Raw genomic sequence first — 27,285 nt, 5'->3', positions numbered from 1 at the left:
CAAAATGTTTGAGTACAAGAGCGGAAAAGAATAATAGCTGTTTTGGAACTGAAAGTACATGGAGAACCTCCTCCAAGTGCACATGGTGGAATTTAGTATTTTCTTTTTCATTTTCAAATAATACGTGCAGCCTGCCTTTTCCACCTTTACTTGCCAGGCCTGTGAGGAGATGGGGAGCACGATATGAAAGTTTTACTTTTCATCCATGATTTTTCTGAAACAAAAATCCTCAAAACTCCTGAAATAAAAGTCCTCCCTTGAAGGAAAAATTACACACCTCAAACGTGAAATGTAGTAAGTTGTTCTATATTTACACTTCTGTGCCATTCTAGAACGCTATGAACTACTAGAGAGGGATCGTTTTTTGAAGGAGCGCTTTGAAGGTGGAAAAAGGCAGCAGCATACTGCAGTGCCTTCTGATTTAAATATCTGTGGGTCTAGATATTCGAGCTTATCCTAGAAATGCTTTACAGGTGACCTGGAGTGGTATTTCTTCCAGAAAGTAGAGAAATAGTTGTGCTGTGGTTGAACTCACTGCTCTCCACTCACTCTGCTTTCTTCTGCTTTTCCTGATCTGCTTGGAAAAGCACTCTCAAACCTTTCCTGTGTGGCAAGGTACCCATCTTGCTCTTCATCCACATTTATGGAAAGGGTCTGCTCCAGGTTTGTCAAGTGGTCATGTGGGTTCATTAGAAGTTCAGCACCTAGGAATGAGTGTCTCCGCTTTAGTAAAAGGCAGGCTGGACTTGGATCTTGTGCCAGTGGCCCTTTTCACTGTTCCCATTCCGTGCTTGACAATTTCTTTTACAAATAGTTTCTGCCTTTCTCTTTTTCTTATTGCTGGCATTTGAATTCCAGACCCTCCCTGTGTCAGGGCCTCTCCCACTGCATAGGCTCCAAAAGCCTGGGATGGCAGGCGCACGCCACAAATCCCTTCTTACTTGGTGTCTTAAATGGGGTCTCACTCCGACCTCAGTCCTCTCCGTCTCTGCCTCCCATGCAGCTTGTATTACAGGCTTGGTCCACCACCCCTCATTTGCTCCAGATGTTCTTAAGACTGAGGTTTCAACCCTTCACGTCCACTTTATCTGGGTCTTGCACATCCTTCCTCAGTGTCACTCCAATGACAACACATTGAGCCATGGACGCTTCCTGGTGGTGATGTCAGGAGGTGGAAGGTCGTTGGGATTAGGGGCCCCAGTCATACACTTGGAGTGTTCCTATGGGAAGTGCTCCTGCATCTTTGGGGACATGCAGTGCCTTACCCATGTGAATAACATGGAGCATTTAACTGTCTTGCCATCCATCTGGCATGCCTTTTCCTTGCCACTGGCTTCCCCCAAGCCCAGACAATACTCAGCAGCCTAACTCATTTACTCTGTCTGTTGCTCACCTTCCGTGGATGCCGGAGCAATAAGCCAGCTCAGAGGACATTTGGGGAGCAGGGAGAGTGTGCAGCTTTGCTCTATTGCTCAGTGCTATCATTTCCTGATGTCTTAACGGGCCATCTGCTTTTCACAAGCTCTTTTTATCCACATTTTTCACCGATTTCTAATTTCAGCTCTGTGGAATAAGAATTATAATCTGTATAAGATCCCTCCATCTTGCAGTGTGAGAAGTGGTGCAATCAGATAATTAAATGCATGTGTATTTGTATCCTCAGCAAATGGGAATAATGAATGAATCTGTATCTGGAGCATATACATTATGTGTTTGTGGCAGGTGTGTTTTCTAAATAGAATGTGCATACGGGAAGTATATCAGATCCTTATGCAAATTTTGTAAGTTTCCCAGGATTAATCTCCCACAGTTAGTTTGTGTCATAGGGTTTTCCTTGAACTTTGATTGTGCTTGGTATTAAAATCTCTTCCTCCCCAAAATCACACAGCCCATGGCCAGTGACATTTCCTTGTCTTGCTGTATATTCTTGGGAGGTGCTGGGTTTTGCTAGTCCAGTTTCTCCTGAATATGTTAATAAATTCGAAGTACCTTTGCCTCCTGGCCATCTTACCATTACTGGATACGTGAGAAACATCAGCCATCATGAAAATATAAGTGTGTCTCTAGGCCTCCTCTCCCAGCCTTGGACTTTGTTGTCCCAGCTTACTTTCTTTCCTTGGTGACACTCTTCTGTCCCAGTCAGGGCACAGGGAACAATGTCTGTGGTTGTATTTTCAGTGCTGAATTCAGATGTCTGCTTTGAAATGGAGCTGGAGGGTGATGCTCCCGAAGGCTCAGTTGACTACACACCATGGTTTCAACATGGCCTCATTGATGCCACAAATGTCCTGAAAGGGAAGATCATGCAGAGAAAACTACTGTTCAGCAGGTGCCGAATAGTATGCATATTCCCTGAACTGGAACAAACAGGTAATTCCCCCTTTGTCTCTTGGATGCACTTACTCCTTGTAACCCTTCATGGAGGATTGAGCTCATCCTCCTTCTGTGTTTTCTCCTCAAGGTTTGTTCTGTCCAATACCTAATGTATCCTCTGAGTGTTCATACCTCGAATGTCCACGGGCCTCCACCTGGTCTGTACATCCATCTCCATCTCCTGTTTGTATAGTGGAGTGTGTTCCCACCCAGCACTGGTGTCCCGACACTTCAAGTGCCCTAGGTAAGCCCAGACTGTTGTTATCATTACTGTATGAGAGCACCAATTGGCCTGCTATGCACAAGCAACTAATTCCCCAGAACCCCAGTCTTTGTTGGCTTTTTTGTCTGTTTTCCCGGCTACCCAGGCTCCCACTGGGAGCTTTCCTCTGGGAGCATGTCCTAAACTATTCTCTATCATGGGATTCTCCTCTTGTGCTTGCTTTGGGGAACCAGACCATGTCAGTTCCTGAACTTTTAAATTGGACCTGCACATGAAAAGTGCCAATATTATGAGATGTAGCCCTGATTACAAAAACCCACATTGCAAACTGGGGTATTGGTGAGAGAAAGCTAGGCCCTAGTGCCAGTGTTGTCTTCAGTGCCATATCTCCAGGCCTTTGCCAATGTGCATGTTTTCATCAGGAGTCAGTATCTCTATCTCATGAACTCTGACGTTAACTGGAGGACACTGAGTGGAACTTTAAAGGTATGTCAGTCCATAAGGAGAGGCCAAGGGCAGTACCTCAAATCTGCACAGATCAAGGACGACTTAGGTGGTCCTTGTCCTCTCCTCTTCCTTATTGTCGTTTCCATTAACATGTCCAGCTTCGAGTCTAAATACAACCCCATTGACTCTTGAGGACTGAGGCTAAGAGAGCCTTTTGTTTAAGTCACTCAAAGGGATGTGGGTCGGGGGTCAGTTACATCAAGACCCAATAAAATTGATTGTGAATACAGGACCAAAGTGGCATCAGGACAGGCCACTGCAGATGACAGGAGGGTCATTTGCTTGAAACTGTCATGAGGAATGACAAAATCCATAGAGCCAGCAGGTAAGGAACCAGGCATGATTGAGATGGGATGATGGAATGGGGGTGGTCCATTCCCTATGTGCAGATCCTGCTGCCAGGAATAAGGAACGGAGGGGCTCACGAAATAGTCTGGGATGTGGTTAGGGCATCAGTGTGTTGAAAAAGCTCCCAGGTGACTGTAATATGTGGCATGAACTGTGGAGCGTGGACTTAAGCTGTTGACAGGTTGACAAGACGGTATTGTCCCAGCTGTGTGGCACAGGCCATAGAGAAAGCATAGAATGTGTTAACCGTTGAATTTGTACTTCCCTCTGAACAAAACTATTTTAGTGCCACAGTAGAATGTGGAGATGGATGGGAGAGACCCATGTAGTAGCACATGTGCTCAAAATGTTTGAGTACAAGAGCGGAAAAGAATAATAGCTGTTTTGGAACTGAAAGTACATGGAGAACCTCCTCCAAGTGCACATGGTGGAATTTAGTATTTTCTTTTTCATTTTCAAATAATACGTGCAGCCTGCCTTTTCCACCTTTACTTGCCAGGCCTGTGAGGAGATGGGGAGCACGATATGAAAGTTTTACTTTTCATCCATGATTTTTCTGAAACAAAAATCCTCAAAACTCCTGAAATAAAAGTCCTCCCTTGAAGGAAAAATTACACACCTCAAACGTGAAATGTAGTAAGTTGTTCTATATTTACACTTCTGTGCCATTCTAGAACGCTATGAACTACTAGAGAGGGATCGTTTTTTGAAGGAGCGCTTTGAAGGTGGAAAAAGGCAGCAGCATACTGCAGTGCCTTCTGATTTAAATATCTGTGGGTCTAGATATTCGAGCTTATCCTAGAAATGCTTTACAGGTGACCTGGAGTGGTATTTCTTCCAGAAAGTAGAGAAATAGTTGTGCTGTGGTTGAACTCACTGCTCTCCACTCACTCTGCTTTCTTCTGCTTTTCCTGATCTGCTTGGAAAAGCACTCTCAAACCTTTCCTGTGTGGCAAGGTACCCATCTTGCTCTTCATCCACATTTATGGAAAGGGTCTGCTCCAGGTTTGTCAAGTGGTCATGTGGGTTCATTAGAAGTTCAGCACCTAGGAATGAGTGTCTCCGCTTTAGTAAAAGGCAGGCTGGACTTGGATCTTGTGCCAGTGGCCCTTTTCACTGTTCCCATTCCGTGCTTGACAATTTCTTTTACAAATAGTTTCTGCCTTTCTCTTTTTCTTATTGCTGGCATTTGAATTCCAGACCCTCCCTGTGTCAGGGCCTCTCCCACTGCATAGGCTCCAAAAGCCTGGGATGGCAGGCGCACGCCACAAATCCCTTCTTACTTGGTGTCTTAAATGGGGTCTCACTCCGACCTCAGTCCTCTCCGTCTCTGCCTCCCATGCAGCTTGTATTACAGGCTTGGTCCACCACCCCTCATTTGCTCCAGATGTTCTTAAGACTGAGGTTTCAACCCTTCACGTCCACTTTATCTGGGTCTTGCACATCCTTCCTCAGTGTCACTCCAATGACAACACATTGAGCCATGGACGCTTCCTGGTGGTGATGTCAGGAGGTGGAAGGTCGTTGGGATTAGGGGCCCCAGTCATACACTTGGAGTGTTCCTATGGGAAGTGCTCCTGCATCTTTGGGGACATGCAGTGCCTTACCCATGTGAATAACATGGAGCATTTAACTGTCTTGCCATCCATCTGGCATGCCTTTTCCTTGCCACTGGCTTCCCCCAAGCCCAGACAATACTCAGCAGCCTAACTCATTTACTCTGTCTGTTGCTCACCTTCCGTGGATGCCGGAGCAATAAGCCAGCTCAGAGGACATTTGGGGAGCAGGGAGAGTGTGCAGCTTTGCTCTATTGCTCAGTGCTATCATTTCCTGATGTCTTAACGGGCCATCTGCTTTTCACAAGCTCTTTTTATCCACATTTTTCACCGATTTCTAATTTCAGCTCTGTGGAATAAGAATTATAATCTGTATAAGATCCCTCCATCTTGCAGTGTGAGAAGTGGTGCAATCAGATAATTAAATGCATGTGTATTTGTATCCTCAGCAAATGGGAATAATGAATGAATCTGTATCTGGAGCATATACATTATGTGTTTGTGGCAGGTGTGTTTTCTAAATAGAATGTGCATACGGGAAGTATATCAGATCCTTATGCAAATTTTGTAAGTTTCCCAGGATTAATCTCCCACAGTTAGTTTGTGTCATAGGGTTTTCCTTGAACTTTGATTGTGCTTGGTATTAAAATCTCTTCCTCCCCAAAATCACACAGCCCATGGCCAGTGACATTTCCTTGTCTTGCTGTATATTCTTGGGAGGTGCTGGGTTTTGCTAGTCCAGTTTCTCCTGAATATGTTAATAAATTCGAAGTACCTTTGCCTCCTGGCCATCTTACCATTACTGGATACGTGAGAAACATCAGCCATCATGAAAATATAGGTGTGTCTCTAGGCCTCCTCTCCCAGCCTTGGACTTTGTTGTCCCAGCTTACTTTCTTTCCTTGGTGACACTCTTCTGTCCCAGTCAGGGCACAGGGAACAATGTCTGTGGTTGTATTTTCAGTGCTGAATTCAGATGTCTGCTTTGAAATGGAGCTGGAGGGTGATGCTCCCGAAGGCTCAGTTGACTACACACCATGGTTTCAACATGGCCTCATTGATGCCACAAATGTCCTGAAAGGGAAGATCATGCAGAGAAAACTACTGTTCAGCAGGTGCCGAATAGTATGCATATTCCCTGAACTGGAACAAACAGGTAATTCCCCCTTTGTCTCTTGGATGCACTTACTCCTTGTAACCCTTCATGGAGGATTGAGCTCATCCTCCTTCTGTGTTTTCTCCTCAAGGTTTGTTCTGTCCAATACCTAATGTATCCTCTGAGTGTTCATACCTCGAATGTCCACGGGCCTCCACCTGGTCTGTACATCCATCTCCATCTCCTGTTTGTATAGTGGAGTGTGTTCCCACCCAGCACTGGTGTCCCGACACTTCAAGTGCCCTAGGTAAGCCCAGACTGTTGTTATCATTACTGTATGAGAGCACCAATTGGCCTGCTATGCACAAGCAACTAATTCCCCAGAACCCCAGTCTTTGTTGGCTTTTTTGTCTGTTTTCCCGGCTACCCAGGCTCCCACTGGGAGCTTTCCTCTGGGAGCATGTCCTAAACTATTCTCTATCATGGGATTCTCCTCTTGTGCTTGCTTTGGGGAACCAGACCATGTCAGTTCCTGAACTTTTAAATTGGACCTGCACATGAAAAGTGCCAATATTATGAGATGTAGCCCTGATTACAAAAACCCACATTGCAAACTGGGGTATTGGTGAGAGAAAGCTAGGCCCTAGTGCCAGTGTTGTCTTCAGTGCCATATCTCCAGGCCTTTGCCAATGTGCATGTTTTCATCAGGAGTCAGTATCTCTATCTCATGAACTCTGACGTTAACTGGAGGACACTGAGTGGAACTTTAAAGGTATGTCAGTCCATAAGGAGAGGCCAAGGGCAGTACCTCAAATCTGCACAGATCAAGGACGACTTAGGTGGTCCTTGTCCTCTCCTCTTCCTTATTGTCGTTTCCATTAACATGTCCAGCTTCGAGTCTAAATACAACCCCATTGACTCTTGAGGACTGAGGCTAAGAGAGCCTTTTGTTTAAGTCACTCAAAGGGATGTGGGTCGGGGGTCAGTTACATCAAGACCCAATAAAATTGATTGTGAATACAGGACCAAAGTGGCATCAGGACAGGCCACTGCAGATGACAGGAGGGTCATTTGCTTGAAACTGTCATGAGGAATGACAAAATCCATAGAGCCAGCAGGTAAGGAACCAGGCATGATTGAGATGGGATGATGGAATGGGGGTGGTCCATTCCCTATGTGCAGATCCTGCTGCCAGGAATAAGGAACGGAGGGGCTCACGAAATAGTCTGGGATGTGGTTAGGGCATCAGTGTGTTGAAAAAGCTCCCAGGTGACTGTAATATGTGGCATGAACTGTGGAGCGTGGACTTAAGCTGTTGACAGGTTGACAAGACGGTATTGTCCCAGCTGTGTGGCACAGGCCATAGAGAAAGCATAGAATCTGTTAACCGTTGAATTTGTACTTCCCTCTGAACAAAACTATTTTAGTGCCACAGTAGAATGTGGAGATGGATGGGAGAGACCCATGTAGTAGCACATGTGCTCAAAATGTTTGAGTACAAGAGCGGAAAAGAATAATAGCTGTTTTGGAACTGAAAGTACATGGAGAACCTCCTCCAAGTGCACATGGTGGAATTTAGTATTTTCTTTTTCATTTTCAAATAATACGTGCAGCCTGCCTTTTCCACCTTTACTTGCCAGGCCTGTGAGGAGATGGGGAGCACGATATGAAAGTTTTACTTTTCATCCATGATTTTTCTGAAACAAAAATCCTCAAAACTCCTGAAATAAAAGTCCTCCCTTGAAGGAAAAATTACACACCTCAAACGTGAAATGTAGTAAGTTGTTCTATATTTACACTTCTGTGCCATTCTAGAACGCTATGAACTACTAGAGAGGGATCGTTTTTTGAAGGAGCGCTTTGAAGGTGGAAAAAGGCAGCAGCATACTGCAGTGCCTTCTGATTTAAATATCTGTGGGTCTAGATATTCGAGCTTATCCTAGAAATGCTTTACAGGTGACCTGGAGTGGTATTTCTTCCAGAAAGTAGAGAAATAGTTGTGCTGTGGTTGAACTCACTGCTCTCCACTCACTCTGCTTTCTTCTGCTTTTCCTGATCTGCTTGGAAAAGCACTCTCAAACCTTTCCTGTGTGGCAAGGTACCCATCTTGCTCTTCATCCACATTTATGGAAAGGGTCTGCTCCAGGTTTGTCAAGTGGTCATGTGGGTTCATTAGAAGTTCAGCACCTAGGAATGAGTGTCTCCGCTTTAGTAAAAGGCAGGCTGGACTTGGATCTTGTGCCAGTGGCCCTTTTCACTGTTCCCATTCCGTGCTTGACAATTTCTTTTACAAATAGTTTCTGCCTTTCTCTTTTTCTTATTGCTGGCATTTGAATTCCAGACCCTCCCTGTGTCAGGGCCTCTCCCACTGCATAGGCTCCAAAAGCCTGGGATGGCAGGCGCACGCCACAAATCCCTTCTTACTTGGTGTCTTAAATGGGGTCTCACTCCGACCTCAGTCCTCTCCGTCTCTGCCTCCCATGCAGCTTGTATTACAGGCTTGGTCCACCACCCCTCATTTGCTCCAGATGTTCTTAAGACTGAGGTTTCAACCCTTCACGTCCACTTTATCTGGGTCTTGCACATCCTTCCTCAGTGTCACTCCAATGACAACACATTGAGCCATGGACGCTTCCTGGTGGTGATGTCAGGAGGTGGAAGGTCGTTGGGATTAGGGGCCCCAGTCATACACTTGGAGTGTTCCTATGGGAAGTGCTCCTGCATCTTTGGGGACATGCAGTGCCTTACCCATGTGAATAACATGGAGCATTTAACTGTCTTGCCATCCATCTGGCATGCCTTTTCCTTGCCACTGGCTTCCCCCAAGCCCAGACAATACTCAGCAGCCTAACTCATTTACTCTGTCTGTTGCTCACCTTCCGTGGATGCCGGAGCAATAAGCCAGCTCAGAGGACATTTGGGGAGCAGGGAGAGTGTGCAGCTTTGCTCTATTGCTCAGTGCTATCATTTCCTGATGTCTTAACGGGCCATCTGCTTTTCACAAGCTCTTTTTATCCACATTTTTCACCGATTTCTAATTTCAGCTCTGTGGAATAAGAATTATAATCTGTATAAGATCCCTCCATCTTGCAGTGTGAGAAGTGGTGCAATCAGATAATTAAATGCATGTGTATTTGTATCCTCAGCAAATGGGAATAATGAATGAATCTGTATCTGGAGCATATACATTATGTGTTTGTGGCAGGTGTGTTTTCTAAATAGAATGTGCATACGGGAAGTATATCAGATCCTTATGCAAATTTTGTAAGTTTCCCAGGATTAATCTCCCACAGTTAGTTTGTGTCATAGGGTTTTCCTTGAACTTTGATTGTGCTTGGTATTAAAATCTCTTCCTCCCCAAAATCACACAGCCCATGGCCAGTGACATTTCCTTGTCTTGCTGTATATTCTTGGGAGGTGCTGGGTTTTGCTAGTCCAGTTTCTCCTGAATATGTTAATAAATTCGAAGTACCTTTGCCTCCTGGCCATCTTACCATTACTGGATACGTGAGAAACATCAGCCATCATGAAAATATAAGTGTGTCTCTAGGCCTCCTCTCCCAGCCTTGGACTTTGTTGTCCCAGCTTACTTTCTTTCCTTGGTGACACTCTTCTGTCCCAGTCAGGGCACAGGGAACAATGTCTGTGGTTGTATTTTCAGTGCTGAATTCAGATGTCTGCTTTGAAATGGAGCTGGAGGGTGATGCTCCCGAAGGCTCAGTTGACTACACACCATGGTTTCAACATGGCCTCATTGATGCCACAAATGTCCTGAAAGGGAAGATCATGCAGAGAAAACTACTGTTCAGCAGGTGCCGAATAGTATGCATATTCCCTGAACTGGAACAAACAGGTAATTCCCCCTTTGTCTCTTGGATGCACTTACTCCTTGTAACCCTTCATGGAGGATTGAGCTCATCCTCCTTCTGTGTTTTCTCCTCAAGGTTTGTTCTGTCCAATACCTAATGTATCCTCTGAGTGTTCATACCTCGAATGTCCACGGGCCTCCACCTGGTCTGTACATCCATCTCCATCTCCTGTTTGTATAGTGGAGTGTGTTCCCACCCAGCACTGGTGTCCCGACACTTCAAGTGCCCTAGGTAAGCCCAGACTGTTGTTATCATTACTGTATGAGAGCACCAATTGGCCTGCTATGCACAAGCAACTAATTCCCCAGAACCCCAGTCTTTGTTGGCTTTTTTGTCTGTTTTCCCGGCTACCCAGGCTCCCACTGGGAGCTTTCCTCTGGGAGCATGTCCTAAACTATTCTCTATCATGGGATTCTCCTCTTGTGCTTGCTTTGGGGAACCAGACCATGTCAGTTCCTGAACTTTTAAATTGGACCTGCACATGAAAAGTGCCAATATTATGAGATGTAGCCCTGATTACAAAAACCCACATTGCAAACTGGGGTATTGGTGAGAGAAAGCTAGGCCCTAGTGCCAGTGTTGTCTTCAGTGCCATATCTCCAGGCCTTTGCCAATGTGCATGTTTTCATCAGGAGTCAGTATCTCTATCTCATGAACTCTGACGTTAACTGGAGGACACTGAGTGGAACTTTAAAGGTATGTCAGTCCATAAGGAGAGGCCAAGGGCAGTACCTCAAATCTGCACAGATCAAGGACGACTTAGGTGGTCCTTGTCCTCTCCTCTTCCTTATTGTCGTTTCCATTAACATGTCCAGCTTCGAGTCTAAATACAACCCCATTGACTCTTGAGGACTGAGGCTAAGAGAGCCTTTTGTTTAAGTCACTCAAAGGGATGTGGGTCGGGGGTCAGTTACATCAAGACCCAATAAAATTGATTGTGAATACAGGACCAAAGTGGCATCAGGACAGGCCACTGCAGATGACAGGAGGGTCATTTGCTTGAAACTGTCATGAGGAATGACAAAATCCATAGAGCCAGCAGGTAAGGAACCAGGCATGATTGAGATGGGATGATGGAATGGGGGTGGTCCATTCCCTATGTGCAGATCCTGCTGCCAGGAATAAGGAACGGAGGGGCTCACGAAATAGTCTGGGATGTGGTTAGGGCATCAGTGTGTTGAAAAAGCTCCCAGGTGACTGTAATATGTGGCATGAACTGTGGAGCGTGGACTTAAGCTGTTGACAGGTTGACAAGACGGTATTGTCCCAGCTGTGTGGCACAGGCCATAGAGAAAGCATAGAATCTGTTAACCGTTGAATTTGTACTTCCCTCTGAACAAAACTATTTTAGTGCCACAGTAGAATGTGGAGATGGATGGGAGAGACCCATGTAGTAGCACATGTGCTCAAAATGTTTGAGTACAAGAGCGGAAAAGAATAATAGCTGTTTTGGAACTGAAAGTACATGGAGAACCTCCTCCAAGTGCACATGGTGGAATTTAGTATTTTCTTTTTCATTTTCAAATAATACGTGCAGCCTGCCTTTTCCACCTTTACTTGCCAGGCCTGTGAGGAGATGGGGAGCACGATATGAAAGTTTTACTTTTCATCCATGATTTTTCTGAAACAAAAATCCTCAAAACTCCTGAAATAAAAGTCCTCCCTTGAAGGAAAAATTACACACCTCAAACGTGAAATGTAGTAAGTTGTTCTATATTTACACTTCTGTGCCATTCTAGAACGCTATGAACTACTAGAGAGGGATCGTTTTTTGAAGGAGCGCTTTGAAGGTGGAAAAAGGCAGCAGCATACTGCAGTGCCTTCTGATTTAAATATCTGTGGGTCTAGATATTCGAGCTTATCCTAGAAATGCTTTACAGGTGACCTGGAGTGGTATTTCTTCCAGAAAGTAGAGAAATAGTTGTGCTGTGGTTGAACTCACTGCTCTCCACTCACTCTGCTTTCTTCTGCTTTTCCTGATCTGCTTGGAAAAGCACTCTCAAACCTTTCCTGTGTGGCAAGGTACCCATCTTGCTCTTCATCCACATTTATGGAAAGGGTCTGCTCCAGGTTTGTCAAGTGGTCATGTGGGTTCATTAGAAGTTCAGCACCTAGGAATGAGTGTCTCCGCTTTAGTAAAAGGCAGGCTGGACTTGGATCTTGTGCCAGTGGCCCTTTTCACTGTTCCCATTCCGTGCTTGACAATTTCTTTTACAAATAGTTTCTGCCTTTCTCTTTTTCTTATTGCTGGCATTTGAATTCCAGACCCTCCCTGTGTCAGGGCCTCTCCCACTGCATAGGCTCCAAAAGCCTGGGATGGCAGGCGCACGCCACAAATCCCTTCTTACTTGGTGTCTTAAATGGGGTCTCACTCCGACCTCAGTCCTCTCCGTCTCTGCCTCCCATGCAGCTTGTATTACAGGCTTGGTCCACCACCCCTCATTTGCTCCAGATGTTCTTAAGACTGAGGTTTCAACCCTTCACGTCCACTTTATCTGGGTCTTGCACATCCTTCCTCAGTGTCACTCCAATGACAACACATTGAGCCATGGACGCTTCCTGGTGGTGATGTCAGGAGGTGGAAGGTCGTTGGGATTAGGGGCCCCAGTCATACACTTGGAGTGTTCCTATGGGAAGTGCTCCTGCATCTTTGGGGACATGCAGTGCCTTACCCATGTGAATAACATGGAGCATTTAACTGTCTTGCCATCCATCTGGCATGCCTTTTCCTTGCCACTGGCTTCCCCCAAGCCCAGACAATACTCAGCAGCCTAACTCATTTACTCTGTCTGTTGCTCACCTTCCGTGGATGCCGGAGCAATAAGCCAGCTCAGAGGACATTTGGGGAGCAGGGAGAGTGTGCAGCTTTGCTCTATTGCTCAGTGCTATCATTTCCTGATGTCTTAACGGGCCATCTGCTTTTCACAAGCTCTTTTTATCCACATTTTTCACCGATTTCTAATTTCAGCTCTGTGGAATAAGAATTATAATCTGTATAAGATCCCTCCATCTTGCAGTGTGAGAAGTGGTGCAATCAGATAATTAAATGCATGTGTATTTGTATCCTCAGCAAATGGGAATAATGAATGAATCTGTATCTGGAGCATATACATTATGTGTTTGTGGCAGGTGTGTTTTCTAAATAGAATGTGCATACGGGAAGTATATCAGATCCTTATGCAAATTTTGTAAGTTTCCCAGGATTAATCTCCCACAGTTAGTTTGTGTCATAGGGTTTTCCTTGAACTTTGATTGTGCTTGGTATTAAAATCTCTTCCTCCCCAAAATCACACAGCCCATGGCCAGTGACATTTCCTTGTCTTGCTGTATATTCTTGGGAGGTGCTGGGTTTTGCTAGTCCAGTTTCTCCTGAATATGTTAATAAATTCGAAGTACCTTTGCCTCCTGGCCATCTTACCATTACTGGATACGTGAGAAACATCAGCCATCATGAAAATATAAGTGTGTCTCTAGGCCTCCTCTCCCAGCCTTGGACTTTGTTGTCCCAGCTTACTTTCTTTCCTTGGTGACACTCTTCTGTCCCAGTCAGGGCACAGGGAACAATGTCTGTGGTTGTATTTTCAGTGCTGAATTCAGATGTCTGCTTTGAAATGGAGCTGGAGGGTGATGCTCCCGAAGGCTCAGTTGACTACACACCATGGTTTCAACATGGCCTCATTGATGCCACAAATGTCCTGAAAGGGAAGATCATGCAGAGAAAACTACTGTTCAGCAGGTGCCGAATAGTATGCATATTCCCTGAACTGGAACAAACAGGTAATTCCCCCTTTGTCTCTTGGATGCACTTACTCCTTGTAACCCTTCATGGAGGATTGAGCTCATCCTCCTTCTGTGTTTTCTCCTCAAGGTTTGTTCTGTCCAATACCTAATGTATCCTCTGAGTGTTCATACCTCGAATGTCCACGGGCCTCCACCTGGTCTGTACATCCATCTCCATCTCCTGTTTGTATAGTGGAGTGTGTTCCCACCCAGCACTGGTGTCCCGACACTTCAAGTGCCCTAGGTAAGCCCAGACTGTTGTTATCATTACTGTATGAGAGCACCAATTGGCCTGCTATGCACAAGCAACTAATTCCCCAGAACCCCAGTCTTTGTTGGCTTTTTTGTCTGTTTTCCCGGCTACCCAGGCTCCCACTGGGAGCTTTCCTCTGGGAGCATGTCCTAAACTATTCTCTATCATGGGATTCTCCTCTTGTGCTTGCTTTGGGGAACCAGACCATGTCAGTTCCTGAACTTTTAAATTGGACCTGCACATGAAAAGTGCCAATATTATGAGATGTAGCCCTGATTACAAAAACCCACATTGCAAACTGGGGTATTGGTGAGAGAAAGCTAGGCCCTAGTGCCAGTGTTGTCTTCAGTGCCATATCTCCAGGCCTTTGCCAATGTGCATGTTTTCATCAGGAGTCAGTATCTCTATCTCATGAACTCTGACGTTAACTGGAGGACACTGAGTGGAACTTTAAAGGTATGTCAGTCCATAAGGAGAGGCCAAGGGCAGTACCTCAAATCTGCACAGATCAAGGACGACTTAGGTGGTCCTTGTCCTCTCCTCTTCCTTATTGTCGTTTCCATTAACATGTCCAGCTTCGAGTCTAAATACAACCCCATTGACTCTTGAGGACTGAGGCTAAGAGAGCCTTTTGTTTAAGTCACTCAAAGGGATGTGGGTCGGGGGTCAGTTACATCAAGACCCAATAAAATTGATTGTGAATACAGGACCAAAGTGGCATCAGGACAGGCCACTGCAGATGACAGGAGGGTCATTTGCTTGAAACTGTCATGAGGAATGACAAAATCCATAGAGCCAGCAGGTAAGGAACCAGGCATGATTGAGATGGGATGATGGAATGGGGGTGGTCCATTCCCTATGTGCAGATCCTGCTGCCAGGAATAAGGAACGGAGGGGCTCACGAAATAGTCTGGGATGTGGTTAGGGCATCAGTGTGTTGAAAAAGCTCCCAGGTGACTGTAATATGTGGCATGAACTGTGGAGCGTGGACTTAAGCTGTTGACAGGTTGACAAGACGGTATTGTCCCAGCTGTGTGGCACAGGCCATAGAGAAAGCATAGAATCTGTTAACCGTTGAATTTGTACTTCCCTCTGAACAAAACTATTTTAGTGCCACAGTAGAATGTGGAGATGGATGGGAGAGACCCATGTAGTAGCACATGTGCTCAAAATGTTTGAGTACAAGAGCGGAAAAGAATAATAGCTGTTTTGGAACTGAAAGTACATGGAGAACCTCCTCCAAGTGCACATGGTGGAATTTAGTATTTTCTTTTTCATTTTCAAATAATACGTGCAGCCTGCCTTTTCCACCTTTACTTGCCAGGCCTGTGAGGAGATGGGGAGCACGATATGAAAGTTTTACTTTTCATCCATGATTTTTCTGAAACAAAAATCCTCAAAACTCCTGAAATAAAAGTCCTCCCTTGAAGGAAAAATTACACACCTCAAACGTGAAATGTAGTAAGTTGTTCTATATTTACACTTCTGTGCCATTCTAGAACGCTATGAACTACTAGAGAGGGATCGTTTTTTGAAGGAGCGCTTTGAAGGTGGAAAAAGGCAGCAGCATACTGCAGTGCCTTCTGATTTAAATATCTGTGGGTCTAGATATTCGAGCTTATCCTAGAAATGCTTTACAGGTGACCTGGAGTGGTATTTCTTCCAGAAAGTAGAGAAATAGTTGTGCTGTGGTTGAACTCACTGCTCTCCACTCACTCTGCTTTCTTCTGCTTTTCCTGATCTGCTTGGAAAAGCACTCTCAAACCTTTCCTGTGTGGCAAGGTACCCATCTTGCTCTTCATCCACATTTATGGAAAGGGTCTGCTCCAGGTTTGTCAAGTGGTCATGTGGGTTCATTAGAAGTTCAGCACCTAGGAATGAGTGTCTCCGCTTTAGTAAAAGGCAGGCTGGACTTGGATCTTGTGCCAGTGGCCCTTTTCACTGTTCCCATTCCGTGCTTGACAATTTCTTTTACAAATAGTTTCTGCCTTTCTCTTTTTCTTATTGCTGGCATTTGAATTCCAGACCCTCCCTGTGTCAGGGCCTCTCCCACTGCATAGGCTCCAAAAGCCTGGGATGGCAGGCGCACGCCACAAATCCCTTCTTACTTGGTGTCTTAAATGGGGTCTCACTCCGACCTCAGTCCTCTCCGTCTCTGCCTCCCATGCAGCTTGTATTACAGGCTTGGTCCACCACCCCTCATTTGCTCCAGATGTTCTTAAGACTGAGGTTTCAACCCTTCACGTCCACTTTATCTGGGTCTTGCACATCCTTCCTCAGTGTCACTCCAATGACAACACATTGAGCCATGGACGCTTCCTGGTGGTGATGTCAGGAGGTGGAAGGTCGTTGGGATTAGGGGCCCCAGTCATACACTTGGAGTGTTCCTATGGGAAGTGCTCCTGCATCTTTGGGGACATGCAGTGCCTTACCCATGTGAATAACATGGAGCATTTAACTGTCTTGCCATCCATCTGGCATGCCTTTTCCTTGCCACTGGCTTCCCCCAAGCCCAGACAATACTCAGCAGCCTAACTCATTTACTCTGTCTGTTGCTCACCTTCCGTGGATGCCGGAGCAATAAGCCAGCTCAGAGGACATTTGGGGAGCAGGGAGAGTGTGCAGCTTTGCTCTATTGCTCAGTGCTATCATTTCCTGATGTCTTAACGGGCCATCTGCTTTTCACAAGCTCTTTTTATCCACATTTTTCACCGATTTCTAATTTCAGCTCTGTGGAATAAGAATTATAATCTGTATAAGATCCCTCCATCTTGCAGTGTGAGAAGTGGTGCAATCAGATAATTAAATGCATGTGTATTTGTATCCTCAGCAAATGGGAATAATGAATGAATCTGTATCTGGAGCATATACATTATGTGTTTGTGGCAGGTGTGTTTTCTAAATAGAATGTGCATACGGGAAGTATATCAGATCCTTATGCAAATTTTGTAAGTTTCCCAGGATTAATCTCCCACAGTTAGTTTGTGTCATAGGGTTTTCCTTGAACTTTGATTGTGCTTGGTATTAAAATCTCTTCCTCCCCAAAATCACACAGCCCATGGCCAGTGACATTTCCTTGTCTTGCTGTATATTCTTGGGAGGTGCTGGGTTTTGCTAGTCCAGTTTCTCCTGAATATGTTAATAAATTCGAAGTACCTTTGCCTCCTGGCCATCTTACCATTACTGGATACGTGAGAAACATCAGCCATCATGAAAATATAAGTGTGTCTCTAGGCCTCCTCTCCCAGCCTTGGACTTTGTTGTCCCAGCTTACTTTCTTTCCTTGGTGACACTCTTCTGTCCCAGTCAGGGCACAGGGAACAATGTCTGTGGTTGTATTTTCAGTGCTGAATTCAGATGTCTGCTTTGAAATGGAGCTGGAGGGTGATGCTCCCGAAGGCTCAGTTGACTACACACCATGGTTTCAACATGGCCTCATTGATGCCACAAATGTCCTGAAAGGGAAGATCATGCAGAGAAAACTACTGTTCAGCAGGTGCCGAATAGTATGCATATTCCCTGAACTGGAACAAACAGGTAATTCCCCCTTTGTCTCTTGGATGCACTTACTCCTTGTAACCCTTCATGGAGGATTGAGCTCATCCTCCTTCTGTGTTTTCTCCTCAAGGTTTGTTCTGTCCAATACCTAATGTATCCTCTGAGTGTTCATACCTCGAATGTCCACGGGCCTCCACCTGGTCTGTACATCCATCTCCATCTCCTGTTTGTATAGTGGAGTGTGTTCCCACCCAGCACTGGTGTCCCGACACTTCAAGTGCCCTAGGTAAGCCCAGACTGTTGTTATCATTACTGTATGAGAGCACCAATTGGCCTGCTATGCACAAGCAACTAATTCCCCAGAACCCCAGTCTTTGTTGGCTTTTTTGTCTGTTTTCCCGGCTACCCAGGCTCCCACTGGGAGCTTTCCTCTGGGAGCATGTCCTAAACTATTCTCTATCATGGGATTCTCCTCTTGTGCTTGCTTTGGGGAACCAGACCATGTCAGTTCCTGAACTTTTAAATTGGACCTGCACATGAAAAGTGCCAATATTATGAGATGTAGCCCTGATTACAAAAACCCACATTGCAAACTGGGGTATTGGTGAGAGAAAGCTAGGCCCTAGTGCCAGTGTTGTCTTCAGTGCCATATCTCCAGGCCTTTGCCAATGTGCATGTTTTCATCAGGAGTCAGTATCTCTATCTCATGAACTCTGACGTTAACTGGAGGACACTGAGTGGAACTTTAAAGGTATGTCAGTCCATAAGGAGAGGCCAAGGGCAGTACCTCAAATCTGCACAGATCAAGGACGACTTAGGTGGTCCTTGTCCTCTCCTCTTCCTTATTGTCGTTTCCATTAACATGTCCAGCTTCGAGTCTAAATACAACCCCATTGACTCTTGAGGACTGAGGCTAAGAGAGCCTTTTGTTTAAGTCACTCAAAGGGATGTGGGTCGGGGGTCAGTTACATCAAGACCCAATAAAATTGATTGTGAATACAGGACCAAAGTGGCATCAGGACAGGCCACTGCAGATGACAGGAGGGTCATTTGCTTGAAACTGTCATGAGGAATGACAAAATCCATAGAGCCAGCAGGTAAGGAACCAGGCATGATTGAGATGGGATGATGGAATGGGGGTGGTCCATTCCCTATGTGCAGATCCTGCTGCCAGGAATAAGGAACGGAGGGGCTCACGAAATAGTCTGGGATGTGGTTAGGGCATCAGTGTGTTGAAAAAGCTCCCAGGTGACTGTAATATGTGGCATGAACTGTGGAGCGTGGACTTAAGCTGTTGACAGGTTGACAAGACGGTATTGTCCCAGCTGTGTGGCACAGGCCATAGAGAAAGCATAGAATGTGTTAACCGTTGAATTTGTACTTCCCTCTGAACAAAACTATTTTAGTGCCACAGTAGAATGTGGAGATGGATGGGAGAGACCCATGTAGTAGCACATGTGCTCAAAATGTTTGAGTACAAGAGCGGAAAAGAATAATAGCTGTTTTGGAACTGAAAGTACATGGAGAACCTCCTCCAAGTGCACATGGTGGAATTTAGTATTTTCTTTTTCATTTTCAAATAATACGTGCAGCCTGCCTTTTCCACCTTTACTTGCCAGGCCTGTGAGGAGATGGGGAGCACGATATGAAAGTTTTACTTTTCATCCATGATTTTTCTGAAACAAAAATCCTCAAAACTCCTGAAATAAAAGTCCTCCCTTGAAGGAAAAATTACACACCTCAAACGTGAAATGTAGTAAGTTGTTCTATATTTACACTTCTGTGCCATTCTAGAACGCTATGAACTACTAGAGAGGGATCGTTTTTTGAAGGAGCGCTTTGAAGGTGGAAAAAGGCAGCAGCATACTGCAGTGCCTTCTGATTTAAATATCTGTGGGTCTAGATATTCGAGCTTATCCTAGAAATGCTTTACAGGTGACCTGGAGTGGTATTTCTTCCAGAAAGTAGAGAAATAGTTGTGCTGTGGTTGAACTCACTGCTCTCCACTCACTCTGCTTTCTTCTGCTTTTCCTGATCTGCTTGGAAAAGCACTCTCAAACCTTTCCTGTGTGGCAAGGTACCCATCTTGCTCTTCATCCACATTTATGGAAAGGGTCTGCTCCAGGTTTGTCAAGTGGTCATGTGGGTTCATTAGAAGTTCAGCACCTAGGAATGAGTGTCTCCGCTTTAGTAAAAGGCAGGCTGGACTTGGATCTTGTGCCAGTGGCCCTTTTCACTGTTCCCATTCCGTGCTTGACAATTTCTTTTACAAATAGTTTCTGCCTTTCTCTTTTTCTTATTGCTGGCATTTGAATTCCAGACCCTCCCTGTGTCAGGGCCTCTCCCACTGCATAGGCTCCAAAAGCCTGGGATGGCAGGCGCACGCCACAAATCCCTTCTTACTTGGTGTCTTAAATGGGGTCTCACTCCGACCTCAGTCCTCTCCGTCTCTGCCTCCCATGCAGCTTGTATTACAGGCTTGGTCCACCACCCCTCATTTGCTCCAGATGTTCTTAAGACTGAGGTTTCAACCCTTCACGTCCACTTTATCTGGGTCTTGCACATCCTTCCTCAGTGTCACTCCAATGACAACACATTGAGCCATGGACGCTTCCTGGTGGTGATGTCAGGAGGTGGAAGGTCGTTGGGATTAGGGGCCCCAGTCATACACTTGGAGTGTTCCTATGGGAAGTGCTCCTGCATCTTTGGGGACATGCAGTGCCTTACCCATGTGAATAACATGGAGCATTTAACTGTCTTGCCATCCATCTGGCATGCCTTTTCCTTGCCACTGGCTTCCCCCAAGCCCAGACAATACTCAGCAGCCTAACTCATTTACTCTGTCTGTTGCTCACCTTCCGTGGATGCCGGAGCAATAAGCCAGCTCAGAGGACATTTGGGGAGCAGGGAGAGTGTGCAGCTTTGCTCTATTGCTCAGTGCTATCATTTCCTGATGTCTTAACGGGCCATCTGCTTTTCACAAGCTCTTTTTATCCACATTTTTCACCGATTTCTAATTTCAGCTCTGTGGAATAAGAATTATAATCTGTATAAGATCCCTCCATCTTGCAGTGTGAGAAGTGGTGCAATCAGATAATTAAATGCATGTGTATTTGTATCCTCAGCAAATGGGAATAATGAATGAATCTGTATCTGGAGCATATACATTATGTGTTTGTGGCAGGTGTGTTTTCTAAATAGAATGTGCATACGGGAAGTATATCAGATCCTTATGCAAATTTTGTAAGTTTCCCAGGATTAATCTCCCACAGTTAGTTTGTGTCATAGGGTTTTCCTTGAACTTTGATTGTGCTTGGTATTAAAATCTCTTCCTCCCCAAAATCACACAGCCCATGGCCAGTGACATTTCCTTGTCTTGCTGTATATTCTTGGGAGGTGCTGGGTTTTGCTAGTCCAGTTTCTCCTGAATATGTTAATAAATTCGAAGTACCTTTGCCTCCTGGCCATCTTACCATTACTGGATACGTGAGAAACATCAGCCATCATGAAAATATAAGTGTGTCTCTAGGCCTCCTCTCCCAGCCTTGGACTTTGTTGTCCCAGCTTACTTTCTTTCCTTGGTGACACTCTTCTGTCCCAGTCAGGGCACAGGGAACAATGTCTGTGGTTGTATTTTCAGTGCTGAATTCAGATGTCTGCTTTGAAATGGAGCTGGAGGGTGATGCTCCCGAAGGCTCAGTTGACTACACACCATGGTTTCAACATGGCCTCATTGATGCCACAAATGTCCTGAAAGGGAAGATCATGCAGAGAAAACTACTGTTCAGCAGGTGCCGAATAGTATGCATATTCCCTGAACTGGAACAAACAGGTAATTCCCCCTTTGTCTCTTGGATGCACTTACTCCTTGTAACCCTTCATGGAGGATTGAGCTCATCCTCCTTCTGTGTTTTCTCCTCAAGGTTTGTTCTGTCCAATACCTAATGTATCCTCTGAGTGTTCATACCTCGAATGTCCACGGGCCTCCACCTGGTCTGTACATCCATCTCCATCTCCTGTTTGTATAGTGGAGTGTGTTCCCACCCAGCACTGGTGTCCCGACACTTCAAGTGCCCTAGGTAAGCCCAGACTGTTGTTATCATTACTGTATGAGAGCACCAATTGGCCTGCTATGCACAAGCAACTAATTCCCCAGAACCCCAGTCTTTGTTGGCTTTTTTGTCTGTTTTCCCGGCTACCCAGGCTCCCACTGGGAGCTTTCCTCTGGGAGCATGTCCTAAACTATTCTCTATCATGGGATTCTCCTCTTGTGCTTGCTTTGGGGAACCAGACCATGTCAGTTCCTGAACTTTTAAATTGGACCTGCACATGAAAAGTGCCAATATTATGAGATGTAGCCCTGATTACAAAAACCCACATTGCAAACTGGGGTATTGGTGAGAGAAAGCTAGGCCCTAGTGCCAGTGTTGTCTTCAGTGCCATATCTCCAGGCCTTTGCCAATGTGCATGTTTTCATCAGGAGTCAGTATCTCTATCTCATGAACTCTGACGTTAACTGGAGGACACTGAGTGGAACTTTAAAGGTATGTCAGTCCATAAGGAGAGGCCAAGGGCAGTACCTCAAATCTGCACAGATCAAGGACGACTTAGGTGGTCCTTGTCCTCTCCTCTTCCTTATTGTCGTTTCCATTAACATGTCCAGCTTCGAGTCTAAATACAACCCCATTGACTCTTGAGGACTGAGGCTAAGAGAGCCTTTTGTTTAAGTCACTCAAAGGGATGTGGGTCGGGGGTCAGTTACATCAAGACCCAATAAAATTGATTGTGAATACAGGACCAAAGTGGCATCAGGACAGGCCACTGCAGATGACAGGAGGGTCATTTGCTTGAAACTGTCATGAGGAATGACAAAATCCATAGAGCCAGCAGGTAAGGAACCAGGCATGATTGAGATGGGATGATGGAATGGGGGTGGTCCATTCCCTATGTGCAGATCCTGCTGCCAGGAATAAGGAACGGAGGGGCTCACGAAATAGTCTGGGATGTGGTTAGGGCATCAGTGTGTTGAAAAAGCTCCCAGGTGACTGTAATATGTGGCATGAACTGTGGAGCGTGGACTTAAGCTGTTGACAGGTTGACAAGACGGTATTGTCCCAGCTGTGTGGCACAGGCCATAGAGAAAGCATAGAATGTGTTAACCGTTGAATTTGTACTTCCCTCTGAACAAAACTATTTTAGTGCCACAGTAGAATGTGGAGATGGATGGGAGAGACCCATGTAGTAGCACATGTGCTCAAAATGTTTGAGTACAAGAGCGGAAAAGAATAATAGCTGTTTTGGAACTGAAAGTACATGGAGAACCTCCTCCAAGTGCACATGGTGGAATTTAGTATTTTCCTTTTCATCTTCAAATAAAACTTATAGCCTGCCTTTGCCATCTTTACTTGTCTGGCCTGTGAGGGGATAGGTACCATGGTATAAAAGTTTTACTTTTCATCCATGATTTTCCTGAAACAAAAATCCTCAAAACTCCTGAAATAAAAATCCTCCCTTGAAGGAAAAATGATACACCTCAAAGGTGAAACATAGGAAGTTGTATGTTTACACTTCTATGCCATTCTAGAATGGTATGAACTACTAGAGAGGGATCTTTTTTTGAAGGAGCGCTTTGAAAACGGAAAAAGGCAGCAGCATACTGCAGTGCCTTTTGATTTAAATGTCTGTGGGTCTACATATTCGAGCTTATCCTAGAAATGCTTTACAGGTGACCTGGAGTGGTATTTCTTCCAGAAAGTAGGAAAAAGAGTTGTGCTCTGGTTAGACTCACTGCTCTCTGTTCACTCTGCTTTCTTCTGCTTTTCCTGATCTGTTTGGAAAAGCACTCTCAAACCTTTCCTGTGTAGCAAGGTACCCACCTTGCTCTTCATCCACATTTATGGAAAGGGTCTGCTCCAGGTTTGTCAAGAGGTCACATGAGTTCATTAAAAGCTCAGTGCCTAGGGATGAGTGTCTCCACTTTAGTAAAAGTCAGGCCTGGACTTGGATCTTGTGCCCGTGGCCTTTCCTGTGTTTGCATACTCTTTTTGACAATTTGTTTTGGGGAGGTGTAAGCGGAGTTCATTAAAAGTTAGTTAAGGAAAATACAAAGGGGAACATGGTGGAATCTGGGGGCTGAGAGAACATGTTTCTCTTTTTCAGTTGGTCTTTTTTTGTTTTTTTTTTCTTTCTTTCCTCCTTTTAAATTGAGATTTTTAAAAATTTATTCATTTATTCATGTGTGCATACATTATTTCAGCCATTTCTCTCCCATGGCCCGCATCCCTTCCCTCTCCCCCCACCTCTCTCACTTCCAAGCAGAACCTGTTTTGCCCTTTTCTCCAATTTTGCTGAAGAGAAGACATAAGCAATAATTAGAAAGCATAATAATAGTAAGAAAGACACAGCATTTTTGCTAGTTGAGATAAGGATAGCTGTACAGAGAGATTCCTAGCATTGCTTCCATTCACAAGTGTATTACAACCCTAATTTATTCATCTCTACCTGACCTTTTAACTAGTTCCCAATCACCTTTCCATATTGGCCTCTGTCACATTAAGGTTACTGTATTAGCTCCTCTGAAGTGGAGACATGAAACACTTTCAAATTTTGGGTTTCCTACCTGTCCTCACACATCCTGTTGTACTCTCTCCTTAGCTTGTGACCCAAGTCCAGCAACACTACTGCATTTTCCATACATCTAAAGTCCGGGTATGATGGAGAACATAGGATTTTTGGTTTTCTGAGCCAGGCTAACCTCATTCAAGAAGATGTTCCCCAGTTCTATCCATTTATTTGAGAATAATAAAATTTCATTCTTCATGACTGAGTAAAACTCCATTGTGTATAAGTGCCACATTTTCTTAATCTATTCATCAGTAGTGGGGTACCTTGGCAGTTTCCATAACTTGGCTATTGTGAATAGCACTGCAATAAACATGGGTGTGCAAGTACCTCTGAAGTAACCTGAGTCACATTCCTTTGCATATATCCCCAGGAGTAGGATTGCTGGATCACATGGCGGATCTCTGTTTAGATTTTTAAGACACCTCCATACTTTTTTCCAGAGTGGGTGCACTAGCTTACATTCCTACCAGCAGTGTACAAGAGTTCCTTTTTCCCCACATCCTTGCCAATACCTGTTGGTGGTGGTGTTTTTGATGATGGCTATTCTAACGGGTGAGGTGGAATCTTTGTGTGGTTTTGATTTGCATTTCCTTTATGACCAGAGATGGTGAGCATTTTTTCATGTGTTTTTTGCCATTGGAATTTCTTCTTTTGAGAATGTTCTGTTTAGTTCAGCGGCCCATTTCTTTATTGGTTCATCAATTTGGGGAGTGTTGAGTTTTTTAAGTTCACTGTATATTCTGGTTATCAGTCCTTTGTCTGATGTACAGCTGCCAAATATTTTCTCCCACTCTGTGGGTGGTCTCTTCAGTTTAGAGACCATTTCTTTTGTTGTGCAGATGCTTTTTAGTTTTATGTTGTCCCATTTGTCCACCCTTTCTCTTAGTGGTTGAGATGCTGAGGGTCTATTGAGGAAGTACTTGCCTATACCTATTACTTCCAGCGTACTCCCTGTTCCTTCCTGTAGTAACTTTAGAGTTTCAGGTCTGATAATAAGATCCTTGACCCATTTTGAGTTAATACTAGTATAGGGTGTTAAACATGGATCGAGTTTCAGTTTTTAGCAGATGAATAACCACTTTTCCCAGCAACATTTGTTGAAGAGGCTGTCTTTTCTCCATCGTATGTTTTTGGCTTCTTTGTCAAAAATAAGATGGGCATAGCTGTGTGGATTCATATCCAGATCCTCTATTCTGTTTGACTGTTCTTCATGTCTGTTTTTGTGCCAATACCATGCTGTTTTTATTGCTATTGCTTTGTAATATAGTTTTAAGTTGGGTATTATGATACCTCCAGCATTGCTCTTTTCACTGAGTATTGCCTCGGCTATTCATGGTCTCTTGTGTTTCCAAGTGAACTTTAGGGTTGATTTTTCAATCTCTGTGATGAATGCCATTGGGATTTTGATGGGAATTGCATTAAACATGTAGATTGCTTTTGGTAGTATAGCCATTTTTACTATGTTGATTCTACCAATCCATGAGCATAGGAGGTCTTTCCACCTTCTGTAGTCATCTTCTATCTCTATCTTTGAGGATTTGTAGTTCTCTCTTATAAAGGTCATTCACATCTTTTGTTAAGTTTACTCCTTGGCATTTGATTTTTATTTTTTTAGGCTATTGTCAATGGAATCATTTCCATATATTGTTTTTTAATTTGTTCATTGTGGTATATAGAAAAGCGAATGATTTTTGTTAAGTTGATTTTGTATCCTGCCACTTTGCTGTAGCTGTTTGTGGTGTCTAGGAGTTTTGGGGTAGAGATTTTTGGGTCTTTAAGATATAGGATCATGTCATCTGCATATACTGATTTTTTGACAGTTTCTTTACCTATTTGGATTCCTTTTATTGCTTCTTCTTGCCTAGTTGTTCTACCTAGGAATTCAGGACTGTGTAGAATAATAGTGGGGATAGAGAGCATCCTTGTTTCGCTCCTGATTTTAGGGGAAATGGTTTCAGTTTTTCTCCATTAAGTATGATGTTGGCTATAGGTTTGTCATATATAGCCTTTACAATGTTGAGGTACATTCCTTCTATTCCTAGTTTCCTTAGAGCTGTTATCATGAAATGGTGTTGGATCTTATCAAAGGCTTTTTCTGCATCTATTGAGATGATCAAGTGGTTGTTGTCTTTGCTTCCATTAATGTGCTGCATTACATTTATAGATTTGCATATGTTGAACCACCCCTGGATTCCTGGGATGAAGCCGACTTGGTCGTGGTGAATGATTGTTCTGATGTTGTTGGATTTGGTTTGCCATTGTTTTATTGAGGATGTTTGCATCTATGTTCATTAAGGAGACTGTCCTATAGTTCTCCTTTTTGGAGGTGTCTTTTTCTGCTTTTGGGATAAGTGTAATAGTGGCTTCATAAAATGAGTTAGTGTTCCTTCCCTTTCTATTTCATGGAAGAACTTAAGGAGCATTGGTATTAGTTCTTCTTTCAAAGTCTGATAGAATTCAGCAGAGAAACCTATCAGGGCCTACACTTTTCTTTTTGGGAGTCTCTTCATTGCTGCGTCAATTTCATTTTGTGTTATAGATGTATTCAGGGATTTAATATCCTCTTGGTTCAATTGTGGATGGTCATAAATACCTAGTAATCTGTCTATTTCTTCAAGATTTTCAAATTTATTGAAATACAAGTTCCTAAAGTAGTCTCTGATGATTTCTTGGATTTCTGTGGTGTTTGTTGTTACCACCCTTTTTGCACCCTATTTGGGTTTTCTGTCTCCTCATTTTAGTCTGATTTGCCAGGGATCTGTCAATCTTGTTTATTTTTTCAAAGAACCAGTTTTTTGTTTAATTGATTCTTTGTATGTTTTTTTGTTTGTTTCTATTTCATTAATTTTGGCCCTTATTTTTATTATTTCTCTCCTTCTGCTTGTTTTCAGTTTTGCTTGTTCTTGTTTTCCTATGAGTTTGAGATTTAGCATTAGGTCATTGATTTGAGATCTTTCTGTCCTTTAAATATATGCACTCATGGCTATAAACTTTCCTCTTAAGACTGCTTTTTATATGTCCTATGTGTTCTGGTAAGTTGTGTTTTCATTTTCATTAACTTCCAGAAGCTTTTTAATTTCCTCTTTTATTTCATCAATGACTCACTGATAATTGAGCAATGTGTTGTTCAGCTTCCAGTTGTTTGCATATTTTCTGCT

The 27,285-nt window shown here is 44.1% G+C and overlaps 1 protein-coding gene across 14 annotated transcripts in view; it reads left to right on the top strand.

Annotated features, from left to right (window-relative positions):
* The window catches only part of LOC109699702 (uncharacterized), a 94,900-nt gene that overhangs the window by 57,603 nt on the left and 10,012 nt on the right, over positions 1 to 27,285 (top strand). For 8 of the 14 annotated variants that reach the window (XM_074070404.1, XM_074070413.1, XM_074070412.1 and 5 more), the window contains 12 exons: positions 2,179 to 2,370; positions 2,462 to 2,617; positions 5,972 to 6,163; positions 6,255 to 6,410; positions 9,765 to 9,956; positions 10,048 to 10,203; positions 13,558 to 13,749; positions 13,841 to 13,996; positions 17,351 to 17,542; positions 17,634 to 17,789; positions 21,144 to 21,335; positions 21,427 to 21,582. In XM_074070404.1, coding sequence (XP_073926505.1) covers positions 2,179 to 2,370; positions 2,462 to 2,617; positions 5,972 to 6,163; positions 6,255 to 6,410; positions 9,765 to 9,956; positions 10,048 to 10,203; positions 13,558 to 13,749; positions 13,841 to 13,996; positions 17,351 to 17,542; positions 17,634 to 17,789; positions 21,144 to 21,335; positions 21,427 to 21,582 — 2,088 coding nt within the window. The remainder of the gene's footprint in view (positions 1 to 2,178; positions 2,371 to 2,461; positions 2,618 to 5,971; positions 6,164 to 6,254; positions 6,411 to 9,764; positions 9,957 to 10,047; positions 10,204 to 13,557; positions 13,750 to 13,840; positions 13,997 to 17,350; positions 17,543 to 17,633; positions 17,790 to 21,143; positions 21,336 to 21,426; positions 21,583 to 27,285) is intronic. The other 6 variants (XM_074070410.1, XM_074070408.1, XM_074070407.1 and 3 more) reach the window with 6 other exon arrangements.

The sequence above is a fragment of the Castor canadensis genome, chromosome 4 (genome assembly GCF_047511655.1).
Source record: "Castor canadensis chromosome 4, mCasCan1.hap1v2, whole genome shotgun sequence".
NCBI classification, from domain to species: Eukaryota; Metazoa; Chordata; class Mammalia; order Rodentia; family Castoridae; genus Castor; species Castor canadensis.
The sequence above is the reverse complement of the archived record's forward strand: the minus strand, read 5'-3'. Positions and strand labels throughout refer to the sequence as shown.